Source organism: Bos taurus, chromosome 4 (assembly GCF_002263795.3).
Source record: "Bos taurus isolate L1 Dominette 01449 registration number 42190680 breed Hereford chromosome 4, ARS-UCD2.0, whole genome shotgun sequence".
Taxonomy (NCBI): domain Eukaryota; kingdom Metazoa; phylum Chordata; class Mammalia; order Artiodactyla; family Bovidae; genus Bos; species Bos taurus.
This window is the reverse complement of record NC_037331.1, coordinates 50,874,359-50,890,648: the sequence shown is the minus strand read 5'-3', so window position 1 is coordinate 50,890,648 and position 16,290 is coordinate 50,874,359. Positions and strand designations below refer to the sequence as shown.

Here is a 16,290-nt window from a genome sequence, read left to right as displayed (position 1 = left end):
AGTTCTTATATTATGTTTAGCACAAATACAGCAATATATGTTCCTTCAAACCCAGGATGCGTTAATGAAAAGTTGGAAGCTATGTCTGTTCTTTCTCAGTGTTGTTTATATGTGCTCTTACCCAGCTTACTTTACCCCTCTAGCCATACCTACTGACCTGCACTGACATCACCATCTAAGAAGACAATTGCATCTCCATGTGTGGTTTGGTCACTAAAGTTAACTAGTGCCTTATCTGACCAGTTTTATCCATGTGGCAGGCAGCCACTGACTCTTCCCAGATTATTATAGATTTTGTCATAGAGCATCATCTTCTTTGTTCCAAAATCTGCAACATGATACATTCAAATTAGATTTTAAATAATGAATCTAAATGCAAACTAGGTTGAACTTTGCCTGTGAATTTTGAGAAAGATAACTATATAGTGAGTAGATATTCACTGAGTATTTATTGTGCACGTACATTCCATGTTAAGCACTATAGAATTCGGGTCACCTGAGACTGAGTGTGTTACTAAAGCATGTATCATCTAGCTCAATGGACCCTGCCCCGACATACTACTCTAATAGCATTTGGAGTTAACAGCTTTATTCTTTCTTCATCTGTGCTTATCTAAACACTATCTGTTATTCCACACCATCTTAAATTCTCCCTCAGTGAAATATTTACAGATTTTTATAACCAGATATGTAAACTTGCTCTTAACCACCCTATTATATTCCACTCCCTTTATCTAGTTTATCATATTTAGTCATGTATTTGTTAGGTGTCTTGAGGTAATAATTTTTTTAATAACTAATAATAATCCCTGAAACCCTGAATACAGTGATTTGTATCTAAGTGCTCAATACATGTGTGAGAGTCAGTTGAAGCAAATGTTAAATGGGTACTCTTCAGTCAAAGCCAATTCTTATTAAATTTTGTAGGCGAAGTGTGCCTGTGACCACTCATAATAATAATTAATTTATCTACTTATAATCCTGTTTGTCTATATGGATGTATTTTTTGTTGTAAAATTTAAGAATTTTTTGTTGTTAATGTAATCTTTCAGACAATTATTAATAATTATTTATAATATACTTGTATTGACTTTAACTGTAATTTTATTCAATAGTCACCATAGAGTACATGAAAAATTTAAGGCCAAGATTTTATTTTAAAAAATTTTATTGAATATATTGACTTACATTATTATTAGTTTCAAGTATACAGCAAAGTGATGCAGATATATATATATCTTTTTTTTTCCTGATTCTTTTCCACTATAGGTTATTACAAGATATTGAATATAATTCCCTATGAGACTGAAGTTTTAATCTCAAATTTCACTTGCCTTTAGTTTCATCTGTAATAAAAACAAACAAAAATAAAAAAGCAACAAGTAAACCTCTGCAGTATATAAATGAATATTTAAGTACAATATTTTTCCCATTTTGGACTAGAAACAATTGTTAACCCTCTCTGCTGCTGCTGCTGCTGCTAAGTCGCTTCAGTCGTGTCCGACTCTGCGACCCCATAGATACTGTTAAATAATACAAGTAGAGGCATGCCATTATATTTATTGTAAAGAGAAATATTTATAAATCTGAGAAGATACTAAATTAAATGAACATAAGATAATTTTATTAGGTTTACTTAAAAAATGCATGCATAGTTACCTAACTCCTCAGCTGTATTATAACATGCTTATAAATATGTCTACTGTGCAGTGACATCATCTAACTTCTAATTTCCTTTTAGACTTTGAAGCTATCAAGCCGTGTTCTGGATAAAATAAGTATTGGACAACTTGTTAGTCTCCTTTCCAACAACCTGAACAAATTTGATGAAGTATGTACCTACTGATTTACTCTTTTATGCACCTTTGTTATAAATCATACAACCCCAAAGATTTTCTGAGTCAGATAACTAGTGAGTGGTTATGTCATAAGCATTCCTAGCTTCCCTATTTCTGAAAACCGACTTGTGTAGCAGAGTGCCATTTTGGGATCTCACAGAACCAGACAACTCAAGGGCACCTCAGCTGGCTTTTTATTTGGTGTGGTTTTTCAAAATTAAATCCTTATCAGATCTTGTTTCATTTTAATGCTTTAAATCAGTTATTTCCTTTGGCTGAGTATGATACTCTGAAAAATTCTTGTTTAGGGCTGTCTTCTGTCACAATAAAATTCAAGGTCCTTGAGGACAGATTATGTATTTTATACACAATGTATTTATCTTTGCATTTCTAGTATTTAGCATGCTATCAGACTCTCAGCACGTGCTAAGTAATTTACTTTGAATTGAGTGTGCATGTTGTTTTCTGAGTATTTGGTCAGGTAATAGGGTTGTGCAATTTTATAGACTGAAATTCAGGAGAGTCTTGTCTTCTCATGTTCTGTGTCATGGCTCTTGCTTTATTCACAGAGGAATAAGTTACTTAAAGAATTCTAGACACGGTACCTAAGTGGTGTGGTGATATCCAATCACCACACATATCCACTGGAAAAAATCACAGTGACTTGCAGTTGGTTTGGACTAACTTGCAGTTAGTCTCTGTGTAGAATGTTTAAGCACATTGCTGTGTGCTCCATATAATGAATACCTAGATTTTAGTGCATTCAGAACCATGATTGTATGAGCTCACTGTGCTTGATTTCTTTCTCCTGTTCTTGATTTTCTCTTTGTTTTTGGGGGTGGAGGATAAAATGTCCATGGTTTTCACTGTGATTTTATTTTTCAGGGACTCGCACTGGCACATTTTGTGTGGATCGCTCCTCTGCAAGTGACGCTGCTCATGGGGCTGCTCTGGGAGTTGTTGCAGGCCTTCACCTTCTGTGGGCTTGCTTTCCTCATAGTCCTCGCCCTTCTTCAAGCCGGATTAGGGAAAATGATGATGAAGTACAGGTAGAAACTCTTTAAATAGTGTGAAACATAGATTGCATTCTTACTAGTTATATGACTTGTGTCAAGCTGCTTCTGCCACTGTGTTTGTTTTTTTCATCTTTAAAATGAAATAATCATCTCCCTTAGGCTGTCAGAAGGATTAGGCAGAGTGTATGACATACTAGCCCACTCAGGTAAAACCAGAACTTCTCTATGTACTGAACCTTGGATCTTCTTACTAGGTGTCGCAAAAAGGAATATTTTCATGATGTTATCAGAGGTCCCCAACCATTTTGGCACCAGAGACTGGTTTCGTGGAAGACAGTTTTTCCATGAACGGGGAGAGAGGTGCACTTCATTTCTGTTATTATTATATCAGCTCCACCTCAGATCATCAGACATTAGATCCCAGAGGTTGGGGACCTGGATATAAATGATACTTTCTATATCAATGGTACATTTTTTAGCTTGCCAGTCTATAGAATTTCTTTATAAGTATGTTACCATCCATTTTGCTTTTTTGCACATCAGAGATTTAGGTACAATGGATAAAACATTGTATCCAAACATTGTATTCAAAACATTGTGAATGGGAGGGAATGCATACATTTTAGGTAAAGTTCATGAGCTTTTTCTACTCTGGTTCATGAATCATCACATCACAGCCTTAGTGGCTTTCTTTTACTGAATGATTCAGTGATCCCAATCACTGCTTATGAAAGAGGACTTCTGGAGTTTGCCAGCTAGAGTGTGAAAGAAAGTGTTCAAATTTTGGAGTCAAATAGTTCTTAGTTTGAATCCTACTTTGCATCTTACTAGACATACGACCTGTGTCAAGCTGCTTCAACCTTTGTGTTTCTGGTTTTTTCAGTTTTGAAAATGAAATAGTTGCCTCCCTCGGAGGATTAGGCATAGTATATGACATGCATCTCATACATGGTCTGCACATGGGAGGCATTTACTGATTGAGTGTTACTATTTTTGTCACTGTGTATTTGATAATAAAATAAGCACCCATCTGTTTAATAAAAGAAATGTGGCTTTTCTTAAAAGCTTGGGCAGTTCTTAGTGGGCGGCTTGCCTTATTTTTACTAAGTATTTGATTTGTGGATGAAATAATTTACAGAGATCAGAGAGCTGGAAAGATCAATGAAAGACTGGTGATAACGTCAGAAATGATTGAAAATATCCAATCAGTTAAGGCATACTGCTGGGAAGAAGCAATGGAAAAAATCATTGAAAACCTAAGACAGTAAGTCATTCGAAAAATGTTAATATCAGTTAAATTAGTCAATTAAGGTTTAATATATTTAAAAGGAGTATGTCACAGTGGACCTCAGCTCATATTTGAAATTTCTGACAACCAAATAGTTGTGTTAAGTTATATCAGTATTCATGTGTTAGTGGTCTAATGTCATTTTCATGGGACTGGCATTTTACATAGGTGAGCTATTTTTGCACTACAAGAATATCTTACAAAGAACTGCCTATTTGTGTTTACAGCTGCTTAATAGACTAAACCAATGATCATGATGCTAAAGACTGAATGAAACCTTAAATAGAGCTGCTAGAGTAAAAAAGATACAACTCTGAGCCAAATAAATGATTCTCTAGTATTATAACTTCCTTAATTTGTATGTTATGGCTCATGAAAAGAAAACCAAAAAAAAACCCTTCTGTTTGTTTAAAATATGTTTGTTCTTCCTTTACTTAAGAGCAATGCCAGGGTAATATCTATAAATTGTGTTCTATAAACCCTCCACTTGAAAAATCAATTCAAGTAATGAAAGCCACCGCCTGAAGTAGAATCAGTACTTGGCACCCATCTTGATCTCTGGTCTTGTTTTGCCTCAGATAACTTTCTTTCACTGGTTAGTAAAGATTATAGCCAGCAAAAAAGTACAGCACAGACTGGGATACTGTTGCTGAGAAAATTTTGGACATGATATAAACCAAGGTATTTCTGTAGCCCTAAGACCATTTTTCTTTAGTCAAGTTCCATGTTCTACAAATTGCAATTTTAAAAAAGGGTTCTAAGGAGACTCAGTGGGCATAGATCTTCTGTTAAAGGGCAAATAATTTCAGAATGAATTAGCTCATGAGAATTTCAAAGGAAGAAAAGATACTAAAGAGAAGAGTTCCATTTTAGATGATATGAATGTGATTATCAGGGATTCAGGCTGCTGAGTCCAGGAGACAGTGGTAACTGAGCTGCAGGTGTGTGATTGGAACAACAAAAGAGATGCTGAAATGGTAAGTCCTTTGCCATGTAAATAGAAAGAGTAAAAGACTACTTATTGCCCAAACATGATTGGTCACCTGTTTTTATTATGCCTTTCAAGACAAATCCAGGAAAGGAATTATATTTTCTTTCCAGAAACATCCGTAAAGATCTTGCTTAGTTGGTTGAAATGTTTCTCTTTAACAACTGAGTTAGCTCTCAAGGGTCACTGATGAACTGGGTAAAAGGCTATGCAGTGCTCCCTGAAAATCTACTTCTTTACTGCTCTCTGGTAATAAAGTCACTTTCAATTTTTTTTAATCATAATAAGATAAAATGTTTTTATGACTCAAAGTGTTAGTGTTATTATTATGGGGAGTACTGCTTTCTGGGTGATTCTTATATCAATACATGTTCTTGAGCCCGTTATTCTTTTCTTACAGTATCATTCCTTCATTTTCCTCAACTGTTTATAATATACAATGACAGTTTTGACAAATTTATTAACATTTTGGTAATCAGCATTTTCTAGCATTAAAAAAATATAAGCCTAGCCAACAGTATTCTTTCAGTTGAAGATTAAAGAGACATGAAAGTTCTAAGTGCAAGTTCCTGTGCTGTCGTTTATTGTGGCGACAACTCCACAAGGGAGATGTTACATTTCTCTTCTGTAGATGTGGATTCTGTAGGGACAGAGGGAAGAGCAACTTGCTTAAGATGGCATAGCTATAACCAGCAGAGCTGAGTCACACCCCAGTTAGATTCCAAAATCATAATCTGCCTTTAATGCCAAATAATTAAAATAGGTAAGCTAAACCACATTAGACTGGGAATCACAATGTAGGTGGGAGCACTGAACTTCATTTTCTTCATCAGAGTGCTGAGGATTACATTTTTTTTCAGACTTGAAAAAAAGATTTCATCTGAATTCTACCACTTGAGAATGAGAACTTTTCTGAGTTGTACAAGCATGTGGAACTAGCACCCAAATGCCAGGCACAGCTATCGCCCCCTCCCACCAGCATGCTCTACTTGTCTGACTCATCTCTGCTCTTTCCCTCACAAGAGCTGAACGGAAGGATCACAAGTGACTCCAGTTTTGATGATCCTGTGAGGGTGGGATGAAGGTCGAAGGAAGCATTGTCTTCTGTTTTTGCCAGCTCTGCACTCCCTGTTTTCTGCCTGTTGGTGCATTTAAACCTCTTCTGTTTGTGTTGAAAAAATAGTTCACATTTGCAGTTCAGACTGAAAAAAAGTATGATTGCAAATAATTATCCTGAAAGGAGAGAGGGTGGATGCAATATCTATTCTCTTGTAATTTTCCAAGAATTACTGGCAGCAATCTTTTTTAAAAAGCGGATTCTGGAGGCCTACTGCAGACTCAGTCAATATCTCTGAATGGTGATCCTGATACACTTCATTTTAAAAAGTTTCTCAGGTGATTTTTACCTGTGCTAAGCCTTGAGAACCACTTCTCTTTGGCTCATATGTTATTTTAAAGGTTCTCCAAAGCCAATCCAGAACTTCTAAAATGTTGACAATCCATTAGGGAATCCCAGAATTGTCTTTTCCTTCTATAAATCTTTCAAAATTATTCTCATATCTGTACTTAAATACTTAAAACACCAATCAATAAAAAATTACTAGTTTCATTAATCTATAAATTAATAATGATGTGAATGAAGATATAAAAATAATGTAATAATTATTGAGATTATTTAAAAATAATATTTATACGTATTATATGCTGGTATATTCATTGTCATCCACCCCTCTTTCAGAAAAGATAACTGAGGCCCAGAGAGGTTAAATAACTTGTTCAAGGTCACACAGCTCATCTAGGGTAGAACCAGAATCAGAAAGCAGAGAGAAAGCTTTTGAGAGTCTATGTGCAGATTTTTTATTCCAAGATGCCTGATATTTTGGAAAGTACATATAAGCACCCCAAATCTTACTATTTGTTTTTTTTTTTTTTTTTAGAACAGAACTGAAACTCACCCGGAAGGCAGCCTATGTGAGATACCTCAATAGCTCAGCCTTCTTCTTCTCAGGGTTCTTTGTGGTATTTTTATCTGTGCTTCCTTATGCACTGCTCAAAGGAATCATCCTTCGAAAAATATTCACAACCATCTCATTCTGCATCGTTCTGCGCATGGCAGTTACTCGGCAGTTCCCCTGGGCTGTACAAACTTGGTATGATTCTCTGGGAGCAATAAACAAAATACAGGTAGTGTACCAAAATGGGTCCTCTGACTCCATGAATTTAGAGCAGTTTAGAACTTTTGTCCTGAGCAAACTCTCTAGAGATGAATTCTTGGCCTTGGACCTGTTTGATGTACAGTATTTCCTCTCTTGATGTCTATATGTGGTCCAACAAGCCCTTGTAAAGCCTAGTGAAATAAAATGAGAGCCCATGAGATTTTAGTCAGAGAAATTGAAGAAAATATTGTTTCCGTATTCTGGAGATTATTATTCAAGTAATCAATCAATCGAATAGTTCTAATGAACTTGGCAAATGTGCAAAATCATGGTGGCAGATTCATCAGGAAGTTATTAAATTTTCTAGCTAATGCTAGGAATGTTTACCTTAAACTTTTCCAAGTATTTTTCTGAACAGTATGATGGATGAGAATGACAATGTATGCCACATTAATTACCTTAAAATCTCAGCATTCTGACGTAGCTGTTAATTTTGAAGAGAAGTTCTAAAGTCCTTACGGTTATTAGACTCAATTTATGCCAAGCTAACGGAATCACCACCAGGAACTTGGATGTGGTTATAATTTTTAGAATTAGTATACAATTCAAAATGTTTTATTATGCTGTTGTGATGTATATTTAAATATTTAATCCAGAAAATAAATCAGTGTGCCATAAGTGTAAAAAAATGAGGGGGAAGGGTGAGCCACTTTAAGGTAGTTCTGCCATTATTTAACCTAGGCCAGAGTTTGACTTCCCTAGTACCTCAGTCAGTAGAGAATTTGCCTGCAGTGCAAGAGACCCGGGCTCGATCGCTGGCTGGGTCAGGAAGATTCCCCTGGTGAAGGAAATGGCAAGCCATTCCAGAATTCTTACCTGGAAAACCCCATGGACAGAGAAGCCTGGCAGGCTACAGTCCCTGGGGTCACAGGAGTGGGACAAGAACCAGCAACTAAACCACCAACAGAGTTTGCCAATGGTGGACCAGGGACTAATAAAAGAAGGATGCTACAAAGATGAAAATACCAGTTTTCTCTCTCTTAATGTTGAATTGAGGTGATTAATGGGTAGTTCAGGTGTGCTTTATAAATTCATTACTAAGGTTAACATGTAGTCTAGTACAAGGATGAGTCAGTGGTATGTTAAAATTTAATGTATAAATAAGTTCTGTAAGCAGGGTGACAATTACAGCCTTGACGTACTCCTTTTCCTATTTGGAACCAGTCTGTTCCATGTCCAGTTCTAACTGTTGCTTCCTGACCTGCATATAGGTTTCTCAAGAGGCAGGTCAGGTGGTCTGCTATTCCCATCTCTTGAAGAATTTTCCACAGTTTATTGTGATCCACACAGTCAAAAGCTTTGGCATAGTCAATAAAGCAGAAATAGATGTTTTTCTGGAACTCTCTTGCTTTTTCCATGATCCAGCGGATGTTGGCAATTTGATCTCTGGTTCCTTTGCCTTTTCTAAAACCAGCTTGAACATCAGGAAGTTCACGGTTCACATATTGCTGAAGCCTGGCTTGGAGAATTTTGAGCATTACTTTACTAGCGTGTGAGATGAGTGCAATTGTGTGGTGATTTGAGCATTCTTTGGCAGTGCCTTTCTTTGGGATTGGAATGAAAACTGACCTTTTCCAGGCCACTGTTCAGTTTTCCAAATTTGCTGGCATATTGAGTGCAGCACTTTCACAGCATCATCTTTCAGGATTTGAAATAGCTCAACTGGAATTCCATCACCTCCACTAGCTTTGTTCCTAGTGATGCTTTCTAAGGCCCACTTGACTTCACATTCCAGGATGTCTGGCTCTAGGTCAGTGATCACACTATCGTGATTATCTGGGTCATGAAGATCTTTTTTGTACAGTTCTTCTGTGTATTCTTGCCACCTCTTCTTAATATCTTCTGCTTCTGTTAGGTCCATTTAGTTTCTGTCCTTTATCAAGCCCATCTTTGCATGAAATGTTCCCTTGGTATCTCTAATTTTCTTGAAGAGATCTCTAGTCTTTCCCATTCTGTTGTTTTCCTCTATTTCTTTGCATGATTGCTGAGGAAGGCTTTCTTATCTCTCCTTGCTATTCTTTGGAACTCTGCATTCAGATGCTTATATCTTTCCTTTTCTCCTTTGCTTATTGCTTCTCTTCTTTTCACAGCTGTTTGTAAGACCTCCCCAGACAGCCATTTTGCTTTTTTGCATTTCTTTTCCAGGGGGATGGTCTTGATCCCTGTCTCCTGTACAGTGTCACGAACCTCATTCCATAGTTCATCAGGCACTCTATCAGATCTAGTCCCTTAAATCTATTTCTCACTTCCACTGTATAATCATAAAGGATTTGGTTTAGGTCATACCTGAATGGTCTAGTGGTTTTCCCTACTTTCTTCAATTTAAGTCTGAATTTGGCAATAAGGAGTTCATGATCTGAGCCACAGTCAGCTCCTGGTCTTGTTTTTGCTAACTGTATAGAGCTTCTCCATCTTTGGCTGCAAAGAATATAATCAATCTGATTTCGGTGTTGACCATCTGGTGATGACCATGTGCAGAGTCTTCTCTGGTGTTGTTGGAAGAGGGTGTTTGCTATGACCAGTGCATTTTTTTGGCAAAACTTTATTAGCCTTTGCCCTGCTTCATTCCGAAATTCCAAGGCCAAATTTGCCTGTTACCCCAGATGTTTCTTGACTTCCTACTTCTGCATTCCAGTCCCCTGTAATGAAAAGGACATCTTTTTTGGGTGTTAGTTCTAAAAGGTCTCGTAGGTCTTCATAGAACTGTTCAGCTTCATCAGCGTTACTAGTTGGGGCACAGGCTTGGATTACTGTGATATTGAATGGTTTGCCTTGGAAAGAGAGATCATTCTGTCGTTTTTGAGATTGCATCCAAGTACTGCATTTCAGACTCTTTTGTTGACCAAAAGGCTACTCCATTTCTTCTAAGAGGTTCCTGCCCACAGTAGTAGATATAATGGTCATCTGAGTTAAAATCACCCATTCCAGTCCGTTTTAGTTCGCTGGTTCCTAGAATGTCGACGTTCACTCTTGCCATTTCCTGTTTGACCACTTCCAACTTGCCTTGATTCATGGACCTAACATTCCAGGTTCCTATGCAATATTGCTCTTTACAGCATCGGACCTTGCTTCTGTTACCAGTCACATCCACAACTGGGTATTGTTTTTGCTTTGGCTCCATCCCTTCATTCTTTCTGGAGTTATTTCTCTACTGATCTCCAGTAGCATATTGGGCACCTACTGACCTGGGAGTTCCTCTTTCAGTATCCTATCATTTTGCCTTTTCATACTGTTCATGGGGTTCTCAAGGCAAGAATACTGGAGTGGTTTGCCATTCCCTTCTCCAGTGGCTAGAAGAAGCACAAGCTGGAATCAAGATTGCCAGGAGAAATATCAGTAACCTCAGATATGCAGATGACACCACCCTTATGGCAGAAAGTGAAGAGTAACTAAAACATCTCTTGATGAAAGTGAAAGAGGAGAGTGAAAAAGTTGGTTTAAAGCTCAACATTCAGAAAACTATGATCATGGCATCTGGTCCCATCACTTCATGGGAAATAGATGGACAAACAGTGGAAACAGTGTCAGACTTTATTTTTGGGGGCTGCAAAATCATGGCAGATGGTGATTGCAGCCATGAAATTAAAAGACGCTTACTCCTTGGAAGGTAAGTTATGACCAGCCTAGATAGCATATTCAAAAGCAGAGACATTACTTTGCCAACAAAGGTCTGTCTAGTTAAGGCTATGGTTTTTCCAGTAGTCGTGTATGGATGTGAGAGTTGGACTGTGAAGAAAGTTGAGTGCCAAAGAATTGATGCTTTTGAACTGTGGTGTTGGAGAAGACTATTGCGATTTCCTTGGACTTCAAGGAGATCCAACCAGTCCATTCTAAAGGAGATCAGTTCTGGGTGTTCATTGGAAGGACTGATGCTGAAGCTGAAACTCCAATACTTTGGCCACCTCATGTGAAAAGTTGACTCATTGAAAAAGACTCTGATGCTGGGAGGGATTGAGGGCAGGAGGAGAAGGGGGCGACAGAGGATGAGATGGCTGGATGGCATTACCGACTCAATGGACATGAGTTTGAGTGAACTCCAGGAGTTGTTGGTGGACAGGGAGGCCTGGCGTGCTGTGATTCATGGAGTCGCAAAAGTTGGACATGACTGAGCGACTGAACTGAACTGAAGTTCTGTAAAATGTCACATATTTAAAGAATGCGTTTATAATATAATGAATCCTAGTACTTGACAATTAACTTTAGAACACTTATAAAATTATTTTTTAGGAAAAAATTTCTAATATAATTCATAAAATACAAAATGCAGCACTTATTAGAGTTTAAATAGATGTAATAATGTATTAACAGTATCCTAGTTGTATAATATGTTTTTGCTTTCTTTTGTAAACAGGATTTCTTACAAAAGCAAGAATATAAGACATTGGAATATAACTTAACAACTACAGATGTAGTGATGGAGAATGTAACAGCCTTCTGGGAGGAGGTCAGAATTTTTTGTTTGTTTGCTCTAAATATTTAAGCTTTTCTTATTTGTGATTCTGGTTTTCATCTTAATGGGCAATAAAGTTAGAATGATGATAGAATTGTTAGAACTGAAAGAGGAATCACTCCACTTATTTTGTAGTTTAAGAGGTGGAGGCCCAGGAATATGAAATATGACAGACAGGCCTCTTTGTGTTTTTCTAAGTCATGTAATTTGTTTCACATAATAAATTAGGAAGTAATGCAGTGCTCATAGGTTTTGGAGCCAAATTGAGCTGGAATTGAGTACTGTTTCTACCATTTACTCTCTAGTGCAAGTTACTGAATTTTGTGGAACCTCTGGTTCTCCATCTGTAAAGTGGGAATATTAATATATACCTTACAAGGTTGTTGTGAAGTTTGACTGAGATAACTTATGGGAAGTATTCAGCATAGTACCGCACACATAATAGTTCCTCAGTAAATGCTACCCTCTCTGATCTCAAGTTCCAGTCCAACGTGCTTTGCATATACCAGTAAACATAAAGGTGTATATGGGGTAGACCTATGTATTGTTTTCTACTATTTTCACTTATTTTAATTCACTATTAAAAATTCTCATTTCTCATGGTCAGAAAAAATGTTATTAATGATTTTTCAGCTTCTAAAGGACTAATATTTGATTATAGAGAATACCAGTGGAGTTCCTCTTTCCTTATCACTTTTTTCTGTTGAGTAAACATAGGCATTATGCAAGCAATGTCCTATTTCTACATATTTCACAATATCTTAAACTGGTTTTATTTATATAAGTAAGTTGATCCTAAGGGCGTCACTGTAATTCTTTTTTTAAGATAGAGGTAAGAGAATAATTCTTTATCTGCCTAGAAAAATTATCGAGAAGTGTGTGTGTTAGATTGATTTTACTTCTTTGATTTTAGGAATTTCAAATGCCCTTCTAGACAGAAAGAAAAGCAAGGAGTTTGGCAGACAATTGTTTTTCTAATCTCCATCTCATTCTCCTTTCATCTAATGAAATAGATAGCATGCTTGAGCCCTTACTATGTGCCAGGTACTAGATAAGCACTTTACATGTTTTGTCTTATTTCTTACAACATTCCTATGATGTAATCTTAATATTTCCATTTTGCTGATAAGGGAATGGAGGCTTAGGAAGGTTATAGGACCTGGCTCAGTTCATGTACCAGGCAAGGGATGAAGCTAAGTTTTGGACCAAATGTCACGGTCTACAACCCTTTCACTGAACCATTGCCTTCCATCTGGCTGTATCCTCGTCCTCCCGACTCTCACCGTCACCTAGCAAATTCTGGACACTCCTTGATGATATTTACCCAGGACAGTGGTGCTGGTTAAACCGCTCTCATCGTGTCTAAGACTTTAACACCCACATGAGAAATCCTTCCAATATTGTCCTCAGAACTTCTGTTTACAGTTACTTCTTCAGAAGCTTCCTCTCATGCTCATATGCTGAGCTTGGTGATTGCCGAGACTTACTGCACTTTGGAAATGTCCTGCTCTGGAATCTCTTTCTCAGTTTAGAGTTTCCTAATCCTAGCTCTCTCAGTCTCTTAATCCCACCTTTACCACCTTCCAATTTCATGAAGATTTCTAGTCTCCTTAGTTCTCCCTTTTGGACTCCTCCTGGTTTAACCTCCATCAGTCACTTCAGTTGTTCCTACAGCAGCACCCTCAATCCCCTTTTCTTTTCACTGAATCGTTTGCTGTAAGACATTCTCTTAACAGCTTTGGTGAAGGGAATGCTATCTGGGAAAATCAAATACTCTAGTCAGTTATAAGTTTTATACAGTTACTGTTTCAACTTCAAATGGGCCTGTAAACTTTCTTGGGAAATGTTTTAATTTGTCTTTACTTAATTTTATTTACCATTTCCCTAAAAGCAATTCCAGATTTTTACCAGTTTCCTGAAACTCCCAATCTCTCCCAGATATGCTCACCCCCAGCAGATGGCCTTGACTTCTGTAATACAGAGAGAAAGTATATAGATGCTATAAAATATAGAGTGTCATATATGAATGCTTACAGCTTCTTTCTTCACCCTTGAGATTATTATTTTCTTCTTTCTTGTCTAAGAGAAGGATGTATGCTTCCCCCGGCCCTTAGCTGAACTATTGTTATTTTGCTTCATCTTCTCAGGACATGGAGCCAGCAACTATTCTCAGTCTAGAAGCGCAATTCCTTTTTTTTCAACTGACTTCTTTTAATATCTAAATATTTTCAAGTTAAAGAAATTTCTTTTCTGACTTTTGCCCCCCCGAACCCCATCATCCAAGCCTTATCATTCTCCTTCCCTTTGTTGTTAAAACTGTTCTTACTTCCTCATCTTTTGACTTTTGCCTTCTGCAATCTGGATTCTGTCTTTACCAATGCATTAAAAACTGTTCTTTTGAAATATTTATTTAACTTAGCTTTCATGAACCACTCTTTCCATGTAATCTTATATTCCAACCATGACTTCTCAGTCTTGGCTGCCTGCCTCTGAAGTGGCGGTCGGCCACAGGGTCCCCACTGCCTTCTGGTATTTCATGCTCTCTGTGGGTGACTCAGCCCAGGCTCAACTGACATATATGTGCTGATGACTCTCAAAGGCAAATCTTCAGCCCCAGTTTCTTTCCTGAACTTCATACATTATTTCCAAATTCCCTGCAAGGTCCTCAAACACTTCACATTCATCACTTCCCAAGCTTCATAAACCCGCTTCTTCCAGTGTCTTCTCTGCTTCATTTGATGATTTCACCATTCACCCAGTGACTCAAGAGGCATGTCCCTGATGAATTATATATGACTCCTCCCTCACTTCACACCTGTGAGTAGGGACAATTTCTATTTATATATCAGGAAGCTGAGCTTTAGGGAATTTTAGTAACTAGAACAAGATTATACAACTGGTTAGGACATAAAGGTCAGCCTAGGCTTCTCTGACTCTAAATGTTTTTTCTACTCACCATCCTGTGTCTAATGAAAAAAATGGACTACTGTTTTACTGTATACAAAATACTTTCATCTATATTGTCTCACTTAAGATCCTCAACAGTCCAGGAGCCTAAAGCTCAGAATGTCATAATTTATCAATTATTATGCAGCTAGTTGAGAAGATGAGACAGATACTGAAATAAAGACAAAGGATACCATAATCATTTCTCTCACAACTACACGGAGCTTGTAAACACAGAAAGTGTTCAGCCAGAGTAGGGATCAAATAAATAAGAATAAGATCAATACTGAGATTCCATTTTCACTTACAAAACACACAAAAATAGAACAAAACAAAATAAATCCCAAATCAGAAATCAACATTGTTAATGATGGTTCCTGAAATCTAGCACTCTCATACCTTGATGGAAGAGAATTTGAAACTACTTTTCCAAAGACTTGGAATGTTTGCTATACCTTTGCTCTGGAAATTTCCCTTGTGGAAATTTATACTAAAAAAACCAGAGATTTGTTCCAAGATTTATAGCAAAGTACACACATCACAGAATTATTAAGTTAAAAGGAAAGTCATATAATGTAAAAAATGAGAACTATTAATATTTATAGTTTATCCACACTCTTTGATACTATCCTGCAACTTAAAATTATATCAAAAAGAGTGTTTAATGGTATGTGAAAATATTTATGATTTATATTGTAAGTCAGAAAAAGAGGATCACAAAGCTCATGTATAATTTTTCCTTAATGTAAATTATATATGATTTTACGTATATGCGAAGGAGTGGAGGGATCTCACTGAAATGTTAAACATGATTTCTTCTCAGTGTTAAGACTACAGCTGATTTCTCTTTTCTTCTTGCTGCTTTTATCTGTTTTCCAAATTTTCTGAAGTAAGTTTTGACTTCTGTAATCAGGAGTTAAAATTAAAGTAAATTAAAGTAAAAGCAACCTTCCATTGGTCCAAGTGTTTGTTGGATAAAAGCCCTATTTCTAAGCATGGAAAATGAGCCCCTTAACAGTCTGCACTGCCCAGTTTATCGAGGATGTCCTTTGTCATCTTACTATATACATTCACCTAGCCACTCACCACTCCTGAGGTGTATGTTGTCCTTTTAAGCCTAAATCATCATGCATGCAGGTCCTTCTTCCTGGAATGCCTATACTATTTCTTGGTCTTGTGAAATACCACCTATATCCTTCATAGCCTAATACTGGGTTAATTACTTGGACAAGCTCCAGACTGAGTAACTTGCTTTATGTAATGTGCTCCTATAGGACTTGGTGTGAGTTTTCCATTGTAGCACTAAACACAATACAATATTAATATCTGCCCATTTGTTACTCTCCTATTTGAGACTTTTGAGGTGGTCTTTACTATACAGGTGATGCTCAATAAATTAAGTTAATAATAGAATAAAAAATGCCTTTGTCTCACTTGAAGAATTTTCATTGCCTACTTCTTAAAAATTTGCTTTTAGTTATTTGATGACTGAAAGAGATGTTAGCTATCCATCTCATAAGAATTCAAGCAGTAGTCTTAAACCTTAAT

At 36.9% G+C, this 16,290-nt stretch overlaps 1 protein-coding gene across 1 annotated transcript in view; it reads left to right on the top strand.

Moving 5' to 3' along the window:
- Positions 1–16,290, top strand: part of CFTR (CF transmembrane conductance regulator) — a gene marked incomplete at its 5' end in the record, with an annotated part of 213,804 nt that overhangs the window by 66,944 nt on the left and 130,570 nt on the right. Inside the window, 5 exon segments of the mRNA NM_174018.2 lie at positions 1,742–1,831; positions 2,724–2,887; positions 3,993–4,118; positions 7,068–7,314; positions 11,698–11,790. Of these exon segments, the coding sequence (NP_776443.1) occupies positions 1,742–1,831; positions 2,724–2,887; positions 3,993–4,118; positions 7,068–7,314; positions 11,698–11,790 (720 nt within the window).